This window comes from Electrona antarctica, assembly GCF_951216825.1.
Source record: "Electrona antarctica genome assembly, chromosome: 21".
Lineage (NCBI taxonomy): Eukaryota > Metazoa > Chordata > Actinopteri > Myctophiformes > Myctophidae > Electrona > Electrona antarctica.
The window spans coordinates 17115027-17134426 of record NC_136802.1 but is presented as its reverse complement, the minus strand read 5'-3'; the positions used below and the strand labels follow the sequence as shown (position 1 = coordinate 17134426).

General features: G+C 43.8%; 1 protein-coding gene across 1 annotated transcript in view; it reads right to left on the bottom strand.

Annotated features, from left to right (window-relative positions):
- LOC306914237 (sodium/calcium exchanger 3-like) overlaps positions 1-19400 on the bottom strand; it is a gene marked incomplete at both ends in the record, with an annotated part of 73059 nt that overhangs the window by 34321 nt on the left and 19338 nt on the right. The window contains one exon of the mRNA XM_079491229.1: positions 17106-17298. Within this exon, the coding sequence (XP_079347355.1) occupies positions 17106-17298 (193 nt within the window). The remainder of the gene's footprint in view (positions 1-17105; positions 17299-19400) is intronic.

The following is a 19400-nucleotide window of genomic DNA, read 5'->3' as shown; positions in this document are numbered from 1 at the left end:
AATGAAAACTAAGCTACGATGACTAAAACTGAGACTAAATATACTGACAATTTCGTCAACAAATAAAAACTAGACTAAAATGTTAGGGAGGGACTAGTGGACAAGAGATCCAATATAAGTCATTTTACACTTGGTTGCATGATTAAAATAGCAGATCTGTGATTTTCAGCAAATGTACAAACAGTCATTACGACGGCATCAAGGCCCGCCAAAATACTAAAACTAGACTAACACTAAAACATTCCAGGTGACTACAATGTGACTAAAACTAAAATGAAAACTATTAAAGAGACTACGACTAAAACTAAAATCTAAATGTGCAGATGGCTACACCAAATAGTACAATTCACAATTTACATTTAGCAGATGTTCTTAACCAGAGCGACTGAATAAGCAAGATAAAAACATGCATCAATGCATCAATGCAGAGACACAGTGTAGTGCCTCAAGAGACAGTGCAGTGTATCAGATCATAATTGTTTGTTTTCCATAACAGTAAATTATAGCACTTAATCTAAAACTAGCTTCTGGAATACAACACGTCTCCAACATCATGGATTGATGATTATAGATATGGAGTCTCTGTGGGTGGAATCAGCAACGATTACAACTGAATTCATGCAAAAAAAAGAACAGTGTTTTGGGAAATGTTACTCTATTTCTCATGCAATTTGGTTAAATTGGGGAAAAAAGACAACAATAGAGTTCCCCAAGGCTCCATGCCGGGGCCTTTTGTTTTTGAGATATACTCTACATTCTCCCAATGGCTCAGAATCTCAGATGATAGAAAACAACAATTATGTTACCATAATTATGCAAATGACATGCACATTCGCATACCTGTATCACCGAGGGGTCTATGGTCAAAGGCAAGCAGTGATTAAGTGCACTGAACAAATCAATGACTGTACGTGTCTACTGTTTCCTTCATCAAACAAAGACAAAAGAACTTCAACCGGTAATGTTTAAAAAATAAACAGACCAAGCCAGAAATCTTTGTGTTGTCATGACCTGAAATTCAACAGCCACCTTATGACGATTACAAAGTCAGCCTTCTATCACCTTAAAGAATACATATCTCAAGGATTAAAGGTTTTAGGTCTCAGTAGGATTAGGGAAAAACTCCAACTCCAATTCTCACACACATCTTTACATTAGTGATTCTAAAACTTGTTTCATGTCAACCCCTGCCCACTTTGACAGGCTGGAATGGCTAAGGGTTGACGACAGAGTACAGCATCTTGCAATGGGTATGGTCCACACGATTCGCTACACCACCATGATACCCATGTACGTCTAAATACTTCCATAATGTCAATGAAGTCCACACCCACACCACCAGAGGGAGTTCAACAAACCATGTGCAAACCAGATTTGGCACAATCAACTGTTTATGTGAAATGTACCCATTCTGCAAACTGTTAATAAATACTTAAATCAATCAATCAATCAATCAATCAAACCTTTGTAGATTTTGATTATTATTATTATTATTATTTCTACATTGCAGTATTGATACTTTTACTTAAATAAAACATGTGAGTACTTTTTGCATCTCTGGCTGCCATGCCTCCTGAGCATGCTTATTTGTTTTTGGAGCGTGACGAGTCAGACTAGCGTCGATAGATTGAGGACATGTACCGCTGCGCGTTCTAATTAATGTCCCCATTTGGAACGGTGATGCCAATAACCCCGAGGGCCCACATGATGAACAGAGGGACACATGAACTGAGGGACTCTTTAGTAAGCTGGACCATTCTGTACAACTACATTGACATGCTTTCTTGATTGATTGATTTAAAAATGTTATTCACAGTATGTAGAATGGGTACATTTTAACGAAAGTACAGGTCAATATAAAAAAAACGCTAAGAGGATAAAACCTTAAAAAGCACTAAGACTTGTCTTACATCAGGGTCCTCCATTTTCAATTTATCAGAACATTTAAAGACACACAAATGGAGCGCCGAAGTCCTGACGTCACTCGCTCATCCCCTGGTTCTGCCTGGTTCATGGAAGTCATTTCTCTATGGAGAATAACATGGGGCCATCTTAAAATCGTTTCATGTAAGCATTGTGGTCCAAGAATCTGGGTTGAACGTGGCTTGTGGAACTCCCTCTGGTGTTGTGATCATGGCCTTCTTTGACTTTCTTCTTTGAAGTCAGTATTTTCCTATTCTACACCAAATCTCTTCGCGGAAAAGTTCAGGTCTACAAGATCACAAAGCTTTTAGATCCGCTATTTTTGGGCTAATGTTCCGAGTCGTTTAAGTTTCCACAAGTTTAAAATTTGTGTGTCAATTTGTAAAGTCAAATATTGAAGCAGGGCTGTTTCATAGCATAGGCATAGCTACACTGTGTGTTTACACTGTTGGACAAACACTGTTTATAAGGCTGTGTGTGTGGTGCATGAAACCTGTTTACATACCGACACACACACACACACACACACACGCACACACACACAGAGGGTAGGGCGGTCTGTGAGCAGGTGTCGGCACAGTTTGGTGGAGACTGGGGCTCATTATGAGCAGTCTGGTGAAAGGGTGTGTGCGCACGCGCGTGCGAACGCGCACACACACACACACACACACACACACACACACACACACACACACACACACACACACACACACACACACACACACACACACACACACACACACACACACACACACACACACACACACACACACACACACACACACACACACACACACACACACACACACACAGTCTGTGTCTTGGCTGTGATGTCCTGAACTGCAGGTCAGAAGGCAGCTAAGAATAAAACTCAGTCAGACAGACAGACAGACAGACAGACAGACATGTAGTATTGATACTTTTACTTAAGTAAGACATTTGAGTACCTTGTCCACCCCTGCATACAGATGTAATGTGACAGCAGAGCAGAGCAGATAGAGATGATTACCAATTCATTGTCGCTGTCACAGACAGCCGATTCTCACTAATGCTGTGATGTGTGTGCGCGTCACGCGTGCATATTCCCTCATTTTAGACACAGACAGCGATGCCACCCAGCATTCATTTGAGTGTGAAAGTGTAAAGATTGAACTCTGAGGGTCCATACAATTTCAGACTTTCATGTTCTGGATTTCACCGCACTCACGCACGCACGCACGCACGCACGCACGCACGCACGCACGCACGCACGCACGCACGCACGCACGCACGCACGCACGCACGCACGCACGCACGCACGCACACCTTCCTTCATTATGAAATGAAATGAATTGCATCGTTGTCTCCACCAGGCCGAAGGCATTGGGAGAGACAATGTTTTTCACCCTGTCCATCTCCGTCCGTCCGTCCGAATCAGCTAATCTCCGATTTTCACATGGGCCTGTTATAGCACCTTATATACCTATAACTGCACCGATCTGCGTACAACTTTGTACATGTATGCACACTCCCCCTAGAGACACCCCACGCCAACCCCGCCTCGGGTATGGGCACTGATGACGCGGAGGAGAGAACACGTCCCCAGCGGGAATCGAGTGTGGCGACAGCACTACAGACTGTGCCACCGTGCCCCGACATACATCCTCAAGGGTGTCTTTAGCTGAGTGGGTAGAGGGCTCTTTCTGCTAATCAGAAGGTCACCGGTTCGAGGCCTCATCACACGTCGAAGTGTCCTTGAACAAAAACACTTATATCCCTGGTACTTTCCATCCTTTCCCCTCAGCCCTCACACCCACGATAAAAAATAAATAAAAAGTTCACTTTATCTCTCTCTCTCTCACTCTCTCTCTCCCCTCTTGTCAGTTCAACTCCATCCGCAGAGCCCCAGCTCAGATGTTAACCGAGACTTTCCCCCTGATCCTCCCCTTCTTCTCTATAGCCATCCCCCAGTGATCCCCCGATCCTCTCTCCTCCTCTGACGATCAATTCTTCACTTTCTTCCCCAGACTCCAGGGAGGAGAGAGAGAGAGAGAGAGAGAGAGAGAGAGAGAGAGAGAGAGAGAGAGAGAGAGAGACAGAGAGGAGGAGGAGAAAGAGGCAGGCAGGCAGACAGGCAGACAGATTTGTAGACGCTGAGTTATGAGCTAGGTTGTCACCCAGCTAAATTGCCTTGGCAAAAAAAAAAAGAATTCCCACTTCTCCTCCCGAACCTGACCCGACGGAAAGATGGAGAGATGGACAGAGATGGATGGATGGATGGATGACTGGAGGAAATAACACATGCAGATAGGGCGAGAGAAGGGGGGGGGGGCTGTAGGGTCAGTGGAGGTGAGTGAGAGGGAGGGATTGAATGAAGGCGAGAGAAGAGAGAGAAACGACTGGACGAAACGGTATACTCCATGCAGTCAAATCACTACTGTTTATCAAACTCATGGGTCGGAACTCGGAACCCATTTGTCGGCTGCATTTATTTATGGGTCACAAGTCAATATCCCTTCATATTATGTTTCGTCGTTAATTATTATTTCAAAACGTTTCCAAGAAAACATTAAAAGAATACAAAACATAATATTAATAATAATTTAATGAAAAAAATTAAATAAACACATATGTACATGTGTCCTTTGTGTCTCGATAGAAAACATTTGACTAATTCTGCAGCAGTAACATTAGTGTTTTCTTGTAATCAGTTGATTCTTCATATCCATATGAGTTAAACGGCATGGATGATTTGTTTATTTTTCAAACACAGTTCTTATATGAGGCGATCTAAAATCCCCCTATGAGGATTACAATGCAAATAAAAAGTACATGAACCTGTGGACTTAGCGCCCTCTACCGATATTGACGTCAGACTTCAGTGCTCTATTTGCCGGTTTAACGGCTGCAAAAAAGATGCTGGTAATGAGATGGAATCGAACGAATGGATCGTTGGAAGTTATCCTATGAGGTTTTGAGTTTGGAGACTTCCAGTGCTCGAGCACAGGGAGCAAGGACAGATTTGATCCAAGACCTGTTTCCCTCTCCTGTAATGTCTGTGCTAACCCAGGGTTCCTTTAAAAAAATAAAATAAAAAGTTGGTCACAAAAAGAAAAACTAAGAGAGAGAAAGAAAAGAAAAGCTTGACAGAGAGAGAATTAGGAAGAGGATATAGACAAGGTGGAGAAAGACACTAATTCCACAGCGAATCCCATGACAATCCAGCCTGGAGTATAGTTCACATCTAAAGTAACTCCCTCTGTCTGGAGTCTGGATCTGGCTGTGCACGCACACACAGCCACCCCCGCACACACGCATGCGCACACACACACACACACACACACACACGCACACACACGCACACACACACTACATAGTACACAGTACATAAACATCACAAGCAGACAGAATTGAATCCTGAGACATCCCAGGTGAGAATCCAAACATCAGCATTGGCCCAGAAATACACAATGTTTATCTGTTTATCTGCCCTCGGAAACTTCTGGAAACTCTCTCTCTCTCTCTCTCTCTCTCTCTCTCTCTCTCTCTCTCTCTCTCTAGTCAATCTAGTCAAACACCTTAGTATTCTGCTTCTCCATCATTCTCGCCTCCTCCCCTCTACTCAATTTTATTTTCCTTCCGCGTCTTCACTTCTTTCCTTGCCTCACTTAATTCCATCCAACCATGCTTCCTTTCCTTGCCTTGATGTGATGACTGCGTAATGCTTGTGTAGATGACCGTGAACCCTGAAGAAAACCACGTTAAAGTTAGGGTAAGTGATATTGCGCTGTTAAAATGAGTGTTAGTATCATTGCTATAGAGTGTTCAGTAACAGAGGTCTCCCTGTCTCTCCAGCTCTTTAGTAAACAGGCTGGGATACTAATTCGATCCAATCAGAAGAGATAACTCAGCCAAGAGGCAGAGTGTGCAGAGAGCCAGAAGCTAAAGCTAATCGGGGGGGTCCTTGGAAATGGAAAAGTCCGGGAGGAATTAGCCCCTGGATTAGGGTGAATACAGATTATCAGATCGGATATTGATCAGATTTAATCATGACCAATCACATAATCATTATCTTTCAGAGCCGTGCACAAGACCGGCCAAGAGCAGAAGTAAATTATCTCCAGGGGGGAAAAAAACAAACGCAGTTAATATGATACCATCACGTCCTGTGAGAAGTGTTGGCAGTGAAAAGCTCAGTTCATAAGCCCAATTAATATCCGTAGTATGCGGACGGACACAAAACAAAGAAAGAAAAAAAGAAAGAGTGCTGGGTGGACCTGCTAAGACTGACGTACAGTATGCTCCGGGTCTGTGTGGATATATGGCCAGATGTCACCCGGCAGCAGTGGTGGTATTTAGTTTTAGGTATTTGTACTTTACTTAAACTCTGTGGTGTCTCTCGTGGCTCAAGTTCGCTTGAGACAGGGTCTAAAACTATAGGGCGAAAGTCCCTCCCTTTGTGCACATGGGGCAGAAAGCTGTGTCGCTTCCATAGACAGGCACTAGGGAAAGGTCTGCGGACAGAGACGATGGGCAGATTGTGATCATGACATTTTTATTCAATTGTTCTCAAATGAACATGATTAAATTATCCATATAGTAATTCACTAAACCCGTGTCTGTCTGTCTGTATGTGTCCCAGATATAAATAGGGCATCATCAGGCGTAGATTAAATTTCCAATTTATAACCGTAGCAGTTATTTAACACCAAATAGCATTACAATGGTATCCCCCGGCCTATTTTATGTCTGTACGATTGCATTTCTAATTGGGTTCACGGAGAGTGGCATAAAGGACCTGGATAATGTTAGATAGAGCTAGGCGCACTGGACCAAAAAAAAGCCTTGAGAAGTACTGCTGTAGACATTAAACCTCCATTAATCTTCTCACCACCCTGCAGAGCCTCTGAGCCAGAAAGCTTGTGCAGTATATTTGGACTTCAACTTTTACACTTTAGTGGCAAAGCCTTTGGCTTATTTTTTGTTCAAAGTTTAAGTCATAATTTCCTCCGGGGGTTATGTATGAATATTACCTTTAAAGGAGGTGATGATGATGATGTCGTTGTATAAGTGCCGCTAATATTCAAGGTTCTCTCGTTAAATGGTAAAACAAAATGTCAATATTCAAACCCTTGAAATTTGCAGTTCAGAGTCGGCTTGATTTGAAGGGAACGGTCCCTGAGGACTGTCTGGTAGTGATGTACTGTTCTCTAGACGCACGCACGCACGCACGCGCGCTAACACGCACACGCACTTTAAGCATCACTCCTGTGTCCTTGGGCACCATGCATTTTTAATGTGCTGATGTTAGCGCTGTTAAATTGACCAATGCATAAAGTGGTTGGGAAAACATATCCATCAACCCCCCACCGCCCTCCCCCCACCCCACCCTACTGGTCCCTGAAGATAGTGCGAGACATGGTCTGACATGGTTCGTGATCTTTGCATGTTCACCTTTGTGCTTAAATTGCATGCCAGTGTCGCACACCGGAAATAGGCAATCGACAAGCTCTCAAGACCTGTGAGCTTGCAGATCGGCAATTTATGCATGCATGCCGTGTGCATAATAAATTAAGCATGAGTGAGGACTACAGTACCAGTAAGATGTCTGGGGGCGAGAAGCGTGCACTGGCCATATATGGAGCGTGTCTTGAGTGTACAGGGTTTGATGAGGTCAGATCAACATATATGGAATGTCAGAACAAGTCAGCTCCATATATGGAGATCTAAAGGTGGCAGCGGTGGCAGTGTCTTGAGTGTACAGGGTTTGATGAGGACCCAGGTAGGGCCAGGGCATAATTCTCAGGCCTGTTGAGAACTCTAGTTTTCGCCGGCTGCCGGGCAAAATTTGCTGCACAAATAACTTTTGGGCAGGCCCGTCTAGAGGTTAAATAGACAGGTATGAGTCAAAAGGGAGACATCGAAGAAGAAGGATGGATAGGATTATGAAGTGGTCTCCATGAACCAACGCCATCTGTGTTGTTAAATGGCCCGGCCTGCCAGCTGTCAGGTTTCGCTATGAATTATTTATTTTCTTTTCTAACCCATTTTTTCACCCAGTGTCAATTATCTAATGTAATCCTGGGCACTACACTTCCTCTGCCAACCTGGGGGGGCAGCGGACTGACCTCATGCTTCCTTCGATGCATCCTTCGACCTAGGACCTTCTAGCTGTGAGGCGACAGCACTGCCGACTGTGCCACCCCCTCTATGAATTATTTCTGACACGAAAGTCAATATGTCCCAGATCTGTGTGACTCCAATGCAATCATCGATGGTAAATCTTGAAAAGCCCGCCACATGACGATGACAACTAAAGTTGTCAAATAATTGTAGTGGAGTAAAAGTACAATATTTGCCTCTGAGATGTAGTGGAGTAGAAGTCTACTGGAAATTGGAAATACTCAGTAAAGAACAAATTACATTTGCTTTGTACTCAAGTGCAGTACTTAAGTATAAATGTACTTAGTTACTTTACACCACTGCTCCTGCGTTCCTTGGCTGGATTCCTCCTACACCTCCTCTCTCCTTTTGTCGCTGATCAGGCAGAAACCTCATATCTCCACAACGCCTTCCTCATCATACAAGAGTGTCGCACCAAAGTCGTGAAAATAGCAGCTTTTTAGATCAGCTACAGTATTTTCACCTTTCCCCTTTTGTTTTATCAAAATAAGAAGGCTTTCTAGACATACAGTACGACGTTTCCAAAACGACAGCAACTATTTAGCTATATTGTCCTCCCATGGCTCAGACCACCTCCGCTCCCCCAGTGCACCAAACCAGCCCCCCGCCCCCAGGTTCTCTCCAATGTTTCACTCGTTTGTGTCCATCTTGTCAAAGCGGACGAAGAATAAATAAACAAACTTTCTTCATCCATATTTGTCCGTCTCACACAAAGCTCCTTTTATCCCCTCACATTTGTTTTGTCGCTCTCTCGCCCGTCCCCTGCTCGTTCCCTCTCTCTCCTCCCTTTCTTCTGTCTCTCATTACATTTCTTCTCTCCGATGACCTTCACCGTCTCTCTCTCTCTCTCTCTCATTCTCTTGCAGACCCCCCATTTACGGTGTCTCTAAAGTATATTTTTGTCGTTCACACCGGATGGAGTTTTAACAACGCGCCCCTCTTTTATTTATGCTCTCTCTCTCTCTCTCTGCTCTCAGTGCTCTGCCAAGCTCAGTCTGTCCAAAACTCCAGATAGCCTACTGTACAGTATAATACAAAGCAGTTGGTTTTACAACCATTTCCAACCAATTAAGTCAACAACATCAAAGCACAACTGTATAAAAATAGCAGACCTATTACAAGCTCTACATGCTGAAATTGTAGATCTGCTATCTTTGGGGATCTGTGTGTCATATATGGAAATCGCTGATGTGAAGTTATAGGCGCACGCACGCGCACGCACGCACGCACGCACGCACGCACGCGCGACTGAAAAAAGACCATGGATATAATTAAACACATGGTTCCCCAGCTGTGCACAGCAGAGATAACGCACTTACTCCTCCAGGTAGGAACTAAAAAACTGACTGAAGCTGAACATTCACAATTCACATTGTATTTGTTGTGTTGACATATCTCCAGAGTACTGCAGTCCCACAATGAAGGAGAGATAATCTCATATCTCACTAGTCCACCTCGATCTCTACAATGCCAGTCTAGCCTTAAAACCTATATTTATGTGTTATTCGATATATTACTTTAGTGCAAAATATAGGCTTTTCTAAACCAAGCCCTGTTGTTATAGTCTACAGTTTAACAAAGTGATCCTCAGCCATTTTAATTTCAAGGACCCCCAAATTAAATTCATATAAATTAGCCTGGACTAACTGGGACTGGGACCTCAATCTGTTAATTTAACTCAGAGTGTAGGCTAGTAAGGCTACAAATGGTAGGCATATAAATGCTCACATCATATAGACTGCACTGCATGCATACATTATTAGGCTACTGTCTTGTATTAATCATAATGCCTGTCACTTCTCAGCCAGGGCCATCTGTCAATTAGTATGTCCATGCATTTTGCGTTTTGTTGACTCATTTAGGCCTGTTGTTTATGTACACACCGTTTTGTCAACATATTCCTCTACATGTGTTCAGATAGCTATAATACTGAAAAAGAATGGATTTTCTTTCTTTTTTGTGTAACTGCCCTTATAGCCTACAGTTTATTAAAAGTAATGCAACTGTTACTTATAGGTTTGAATAAGCCATAACATGACATGAGCATAATGTACAAAGTGCGCTCATGTTGCTCACTTGTTCAAGTTGTGCTCAGAAGGTGTGGAGTGTTTGCTCAGACCGGTGAACAATTAGAGGGAACATTGCCGTTCACTTCCTTCATTTCTGTTTGTATAGCTGTGTTATATTCATTGCAATAATAATGTGTGGCTGTCACAAAATGCCATACATGGCACACCTGGACCTGTCTCTCATAGCAGTGTGCCTCGACATCAGGGACGTGCACACATAGACATCAAAGGGGGCTTCAGCACCTGCCCTTTTACCCGTCTGAAAAACAACTGCCCTTTCCAGACCACGAATGCAGCGTTTACTTTTTACTACATGGTGAAAGAAATGCAAATGCCACTCCTTTCTATGCCATACCGGAAGGCAGCATTCAGGAGAATTGCTTTTTTTCTGAAGTCTCCTGAACTTGAACACAGTATTTTGCGTTGAACAAATTTGTTTAGAAATCCATGTCGTACACCGCATCTCCACTAGCTAAAGAGTGCTGGTTTGCGCCCCGAAAATAGCTGATCTACAAGCTCTCAACGTGTTGAAGCGCCACGCGTTGTGAACTTGTAGATCTGCTATTTTCGCTATTTTTATCCTATAAAGTGCCCTCTTATGGGATTTCAGCCCCTGCCCCTCTAATACTCTCTGCACGTCCCTGCTCGACATACTGGTGTTGAAGAACCACAGATTCAGAGGAAGCACTCCGAAAGTTTACATTGGGACATTTTGAAACGCTAAAGATGGCGGCGCCATGGTGTCCTTATTATGTTTTGTAAATGGAATATCGGCACTCTCTATGAGTCTGAAACGCTGAGGAAGGCCGACGTGCCGAAATGCGTCCGTTTCTCTGCTGCTGTGTTTGCATTTTGAAAATGAATAAGTTCATAAGAAACTAGAGTGCGGCCTGGGCCGTGGCTCAGCGGTCCAGGCACCTTATTGGCTGGTAATCCAGTCTGGCAGTGTGCCGCGGGTTCGACTCCCGATCCCGACGGCTTTTACTGCATGTCTCCCCCCCATAGTCAGGGAATATCATCAGTATTACCAGTCAAATCTGGGAATACATTTCTTACCAAGAATTTTCTTGGTTTATATTCAACCACCCTAGGGGAATTTTTGACAGCTGCTGAAAGTTGGGGTACCATCAACAGCCAATATATGGCAAAATGTTCTAAATTTCATTATGCTTTAAATAGCATGTGGCATGTCAAACTAGGGGTTTTTCATCATTCTGAATCCATTCTAAGCATTTGTTTTGCACGAAAAACACTCCTTGGGCAGCCATAAAATAAAGGCGAAAGCCAGGCGAAAGCCACAAAAAAACATTAAAAAAAAAGTGCGGATATTCCTTTTTCATTGTATCTTGAAGAATCTGCACCCAGTTATTGAGACTTTACTCCTCAAAACTCTCCCTGAGTAGAGTGCACCTTCTCCAAACGGTTTCTGATCCTTCTTATATTTTGGGCATTTCATTATTCAGTAAGAGAAATATTTCACAGTTTTCCCAAAATGCCCTGTCCTCGTCGTCCTCTGCTGACCCTATACAGCCCCTGTTCTCTGTTCCATCCATCTCCGTCCATCTGACTTTTTGCCAAGGTAATTTAACTGGATCGTAAACAGCTCTGGATTAATCTATCAATCGTCTGCACTTCACTCACTTGTAATATCCCCTCTCAATATGCCCTCCATCTCGCTCTCTCTCTCTCTCAGCTGAACTGACATTGGGATAGAGAGAGAGAGAGAGAGAGAGAGAGAGAGAGAGAGAGAGAGAGAGAGAGAGAGAGAGAGAGAGAGAGAGAGAGAGAGGAGGAGGAGGACTAAAGGAGAAAAAGAAGAAGAAGAAGAAGAAGAAGAAGAAGAAGAAACCCTTACGGGTCCATTTGGTTTCATTTTACGCTCTCAAGAGTTCAATTATTGTTGCATTACTACATTTACTCTACACATTAGAATAATTGTTATTTTGATCAACGTTCGCCGGTTATCTCTCCTATGGTACCAACATCAATACAGCATGGAATTGTGGACAAAGTCTTTAGGTCTGAGGGGCTAAATCTCATCAAATGGCTCAAATGCCCAATAAATAATTGACCTTGATGTGAAAAGGGTTGAAAACCTGAGTCAGATCACTGAGTACTGACTCTGCAATAATAATGTACGAATCATAAATCATACAATGTCATAAAGTGCATGAGACACAAGAGCTTCACTGCAGTAAAAGCATCAAGCTTGAAGAAGCTTTTTTGTTGCCTCGCTAACCTTGAATCAAGTTCTGAACTTCTGAATCCTGCTCAAACTTTTAACTTTGCATTGCACTGTCAACCGAGGCCTTGTATTAAAAAATAAACACACGCACGCACGCACGCACGCACGCACGCACGCACGCAGTCACACACGCACAGTGTGTCGAAGAATACAATTAAAAATGTCATGCCCCTATCACGGCATGACATCCTGAAGTTATATTTTGGTCTTTTGGACATAGTGTACAACATTCACATAATGACCTTGAATCTCTCTCTACAAAAGAGGTCCAGTACATGTCTGATATCTGTTGCTAAATGATATATCTCGCTTGTACAAGAAACAGAGATTCTACAGTATATATTTGCTGCTATACACACACACCTGCTGCTAAATTTAGCTAATTGCGTCTTGTTATCTTTGGCTTTGTTTCCTTTGTTTCTTTCTGTATTGACTATTTGTATGATTATTTCTGAAATGGCAAAGCGCTGTGAGCTTGTACAAACCTGCAAACTTGTGATGTGACAATTAACTTGAAGTTTAAGGAAAACAACATTTCCGTAGACTGTGTGTGTTCTGTGTGCCATGTGTGCATGCATGCGTGCGTGCAAAAGATCTTCTGAAGGTACAAACAGAAGATCGGGTTGGAAAGGATTCCAAGCACCAGAAGGCAAGAATTCAAAGCTTGAACTTCTCTGAACGTAGATGAAATTAAATTGCTAAAGAGTCTATCAGTGAACAGAGAACTGTCAAATGTACTTTCATATGCTGTCTTTGAAATAAAAGCGTACTTTTGTTTGTGGGGAACATCAAACACGTATCACTTTGTCCTCTGTGAATGAGCAACCTTGCAGCTGCTAAATTAGCAAAAAATATATATTAAAGAAAGAAAAAAAACTGTTTCCATAATGTTGGCAGCAGCCAAACCACGCTGGTGTTAGGGTGAAATTGTTGACCTACCGAATTAAATGACCCTGATGGTGCAGTTCAGTTCATATCAAGGATCCCCAAATTAATAAATATGGCTAAGGACACCCATGTAAAAATATTTTGAGTCGGGATTTATGTTGTTGAAATAGTCCAAATAGTCTAAAGATGTTTTGAAAATGATCTGGCTATTTTCAAATAGTCTATAGCATAATATAACTACAATGATACGTAGCTTGCGGAGTTAGTGGGATCCCATGGTAATTCCGACGGAGCATTAGTCCGACATGCGGGAACAACGGTCGGACTAGCGCTCGAACATGTGCTGCTCCCGTGCTTGCGGTTATTGTTATGGTTAGGTTAGGGTTTGAGGTAGGTTGTCGGTCTAATGACTGGAGGATCAATAATAGTGTCGGATCTAAAGCCTGTACCCGAGTTAGTTAGTCAGATATACTCGAGGGGTTAATACGCTGCATTACTACCGGTATGTGGGTGTATACAGTGTTATGCACGACCCAAAATGTCATGCGCTGATGTGGCAGTCAGCTGACCAATTGGGCGGGGTATTTAAGCTCACCTAAGACTGCAGTCTCCCTGTGTTCCTTCTGCACATGGCTCCTGGTTGTTGTTATGCACCGTTTGCTCCCACCGCCACCCCAGCACCACCGGTGAGCTCTGCTATTTCTGTTGCTAATGGGTTGTTATTGTATATCTATCTCCCTGCTCTTAAAGGTGTAATGAAACGGAAATGGTGGACATTTTATTATGAAGTTTCAAACGGTTTCAAGTTGAAACACCGGTCTGAAGTTTCTGAACCAATCAGAGCGTCGCATCCCTTCAGGCGATGGGACGGTAGCTAGGGACTGTTGCTATGCTATACGCAGCAGCGTGGTGTGTGTTTGTTTACAAATCAAATAGACGGCCAACTGTACCAGTTTACTGTTATGTGGCTTATTTCTACCCTATAATGTTTTCAGATACATATTTTAGCGTGATGATTAAGTTGAAACCGAGTAATACACTGTCTGGATGTTATCTGGAATGGGAATAAAAACGGAGGATTTCTGTAATCAATAGCAGCTGTGCTGCACGGATGCGCACATATGGAGAGGATACGGGTGAGCTTCATTTTTATTGGCTTTTATCGATGTTGGCCTCGACACGTCATCACGCAGCACGTTTTCGTTTTCAGGAAGTAATAAAACAAATATTTTTATGGACTTTTGATATAGAAAAATGAGAATTTTCCCATTTTTTTGGCATCCATTGTTAGGTATGCTCATATGATGACCACGGAGATGGTCTAAAAGTGTGAAAAACGTATTTTTTATTTCACTACACCTTTAATGTTTAACGATGGTTGTATAATTGTGCCGAGCAGGGAGAAAATGTAGCAGAGCCGAACGGCAAGATAAAATATTATATGCACACTTGTATTCTCATTCTATAATACATATTTGTTCAATCTATTTGTGAGTTATCTGACGTTGAAGCTTAACTAATTTCACTGGGGACCCCCTGGAACCCCCCGAAGGACCCCTGGGGGTCCCCGGACCCCACCTTGAGAACCACTGGTGCAGCTGTTGCTTCTAACGACAGGTTAAGAACTGTAGTTCCGATCACACGGAAATAGACAATCTATATCTAAGTATATCTATAGGGTCTAAGTGGTTAACTTCCTTAAAAATATAAATACAGAGTCTATTATATGTCATGCGAGAACCTATTGAATAACTGTGCTTTTTATAAACAGCCAAAAGTGGGAGTTAATTGAAATGTTCCTGCCATATCTGAGTCCCATTATGCTTCAGCAGAACACACAGCTAAACACCAACGACCACACCGTGACTCACTTGGCAGTTTTAGATCATGATGAAAGCAATTTTGTTGAGTGTGGTGGACTTCAATAATATTAGTAAACTGTCATAACAAAATAAGAAGGAACACAAAATGCCACGCTAAAAGGGCATCTCAACATCCCCGCCTTTCAAAAATATTGCTTCTATTTATCAAGTTTCTGAAAAAGCAACAGCTTTGCAACGATATGTGATGTGTAATCGCTGAACAACACATTTTCTTCCACATCACATTGTTACTTTATAGAACATTTATGTCAATATTACGGTACGTAAATATATTTTCCCCTAAGATAACAGTATGTGTCACCAACCGGCCACGTAGGTCGGTCTTAAACGACCACGTAGGTCGCTAACCCTAACCTCAGTCTTAACCGGCCACGTAGGTCGCTAACCCTAACCTCAGTCTTAACCGGCCACGTAGGTCAGACCTCTAACCTCAGTCTTAACCGGCCACGTAGGTCAGACCTCTAACCTCAGTCTTAACCGGCCACTTAGGTCAGACCTCTAACCTCAGTCTTAACCGGCCACGTAGGTCAGACCTCTAACCTCAGTCTTAACCGGCCACGTAGGTCGCTAACCCTAACCTCAGTCTTAACCGACCACGTATAGGTTGCTAACCCTAACCTTAGTCTTAACCGGCCACGTAGGTCGCTAACCCTAACCTCAGTCTTAACCGGCCACGTAGGTCGTTAACCCTAATCTCAGTCGCAACCGATCACGTAGGTCGTTAACCCTAACCTCAGTCTTAACCGGCCACGTAGGTCGCTAACCCTAACCTCAGTCTTAACCGGCCACGTAGGTCGTTAACGCTAATCTCAGTCGCAACCGATCACGTAGGTCGTTAACCCTAACCTCAGTCTTAACCGGCCACGTAGGTCGCTAACCCTAACCTCAGTCTTAACCGGCCACGTAGGTCGCGAACCCTAACCTCAGTCGCAACCGATCACGTAGGTCGTTAACCCTAACCTCAGTCGCAACCGATCACGTAGGTCAGACCTCTAACCTCAGTCTTAACCGGCCACATAGGTCGTTAACCCTAACCTCAGTCGCAACAGATCACGTAGGTCGGACTAACGGGATGTGGGACTTATGAGCAGTCCCCTGGACGGCACCCACTTTGAGAAACCCTGCAGTACAGCACAGTAAGTACATGCAATTAATGTCTGAAAGCAACCGACGGTGAAGGCGTCCAACACATTGCCACTTACAGTACAGTATGCACACAACAAACTCCTCATATACCGAACGAGAGGGTGAAACGTTCAATACATTACCTCACCGTGCGGGACAAGTCAAGAGGACGATGTGTCATTTTGGCTCCATTTACCATAATGGAGCCGACATACAGTAACAATAATAACATGCAGTCTGTATGTGGCCAGGGCATACCATTATTGAGCAATATGCTGTCACTCGCTTTGCATTAACACCACATATGTGACTGTATATATTATGCGTTCTCACCACGTACTTTATGTCTGCATCGGATCTCATTCTTCACACGCACGATGGAAGTCAGACACCTCTGGAGAGAGTCTATATTTTAATGGATACAGGGTTGCTGTGGCTGTCTGCACTTAACGCGACCATGCGGCCTGGATAGATAATTCACGATGAGTGTCCGTGATTGCAACAATATTCTCTGTGCATTTGCTCGTCGATTGTCTTAATGCCGAGTACAAATCCCAAAACACAGTGCTCTTTGGTACAACGGTGACACAGTCAAATGATGTTTAAAGGAATAGTTCAGGCACAAAATTATGGAGGAGGCCAACCTTGAAAAGTGCAAATCAATATTTAAAACATTCGCTTATAACCAGGACGCTCGAAGTCCGCACTGAATTACACTGAGAGCTGTTTTGGAGTTCAAATTCAAATATGGGATGGAGGAATGTGTGGAGACACTGGACAAACTCATGGATCCAGCCGTTGGTTACTCACATGGTCTCGTCGTTGTGGAACTCCAGCTTCCCGCTGACCAGCTCGTAGTCCTCGCCGGCCAGCGCCGTGCCGTCCACGGTGCGGTACGGCACGGCCACCAGGCCACGGGCGCCCGACATCCTCTGGACCTTCACCTCCATCACGCCCACGCTCTCGCTCACCCGCTCGCTGTCAACCTCAAAGGTAAAGATACCTGGAGGGAGAGAGAGATCGAAACACACACAAGGAGAGAGAGAGACACAGATAGAGAGAGAGAGAGAGAGAGACACACAGAGAGAGAGAGACACAGAGAGAGAGAGAGAGACAGACAGACAGACAGACAGACAGACAGACAGACAGACAGACAGACAGACAGACAGACAGACAGACAGACAGACAGACAGACAGACAGACAGACAGACAGACAGAGGGGGTGACAGACAGACAGACAGAGGGGGTGACAGACAGACAGACAGAGGGGGTGACAGACAGACAGACAGAGGGGGTGACAGACAGACAGACAGACAGACAGACAGACAGACAGACAGACAGACAGACAGACAGACAGACAGACAGACAGACAGACAGACAGACAGACAGACAGACAGACAGACAGAGGGGGTGACAGACAGACAGACAGACAGAGGGGGTGACAGACAGACAGACAGAGGGGGTGACAGACAGACAGAGGGGGTGACAGACAGACAGACAGACAGACAGAGGGGGTGACAGACAGACAGAGGGGGTGACAGACAGACAGACAGACAGAGGGGGTGACAGACAGACAGACAGAGGGGGTGACAGACAGACAGAGGGGGTGACAGACAGACAGACAGAGGGGGTGACAGACAGACAGACAGAGGGGGTGACAGACAGACAGATTACGTTGATGAATACCCACGGTCACTCACTCACTGAATGTCTCCAAGCTAAAAATACCTCGAGAGGATGAGAGCGACAATTACATTGTGTTACATTACTCTACCACCTACTCACTCTAGATAAGTGGCAACAGGCAGTGGGTATAAACACTCAACTCCCTCGCCTCTCTGTCTTAACCGTCCCAAACCAGTGAAATGATTCGCCCCTTGCAACATGCAACTTGCAACTACTTGCAACATGCAACTTGCAACATGCAACTTGCAACTACTTGCAACATGCAACTACTTGCAACTACTTGCAACATGCAACTACTTGCAACTACTTGCAACATGCAACTACTTGCAAGTTGCAACCTTTATCCCCAATGGCAGTTGCAAAGAGTTGCATTGGTTGCGGTTGATCCTTAAAACTGTTTTGTTGCAAAGAGTTGCATGGAGAGTCATTGGTGCGGTTTGGGCTTAAGATGGATGGCACCATTTCTGCCTATTCGTTCTGTGTCTCAGAGGAGGGCTGTGGGCAGTTCAGGAACCTGCCGAACTCCTTTATTGCCTGCTAGGTGGTAGCATAAGCACACCTAATCTATCTCTGCCAGCCGTTCACTCTCAGTCTACGAGCCTCGGTTTAATTTCCGGGTTATCAGTGAGGTCGGAGCTATTGTTGTGACCACAGTGATCGTTAGCATTAGCTCATACCCCTTATCCCTCGTCGGAAACGGAGCGATGCGATTGTTATTCATTGTTATTCATTGTTATTAACTTATTCATGGAATAACAATGGCTTCCATTCAACATGCGCATTTTCCAGGAAAAGAACGCTTTAGTTTCATTCTATTAATCCTATGGAATCCCCGTAAATGATGTCATTGGTAGACAGATTTCTGAACTGTCCATAGCCCACCAATAAAGTTTGTTGTTAAAAGTAATTTTTTGGGGGGAGGGGGATTCTGAAAAGTAACAGTTTTGAATTTGGACATACAATGTTTTCACCGGACAGTGACGATATGCATGGAGACATGGGTAATCAGTCAATTACAGATAAAATTAAGGATTTTAACTCATTGCCCAACACCAAAACCTCCGGCGCTGTTGCGCTACCGCCAACATATACAGCGCTCTATTTCACTTGGAAAACCCTTCCCCAAAAATCAGATAGCGACAATCGACTATAGCTAATGTGAGCGTCGTATATTTAAAAGTCTTCAGAAGCATGACTATTGTAACTGCGCTGTAACAATGATTTAGTATTGAGACCCTAACATTGTTGCGTTGTTCAATCAACCTCAATCTGAGTCTCCCATAGCATTGCACGGGCAAAGCACAGCGAGAATTCATTAAAAAAGCCCCAAAACACGTTAAAGGCGTTTTTGGGAGTTCAATAAAAACACGTAAAAAAGGGTGGAAATGAGGTGGATGAGCTAATTCTCTCTCTGTAGGC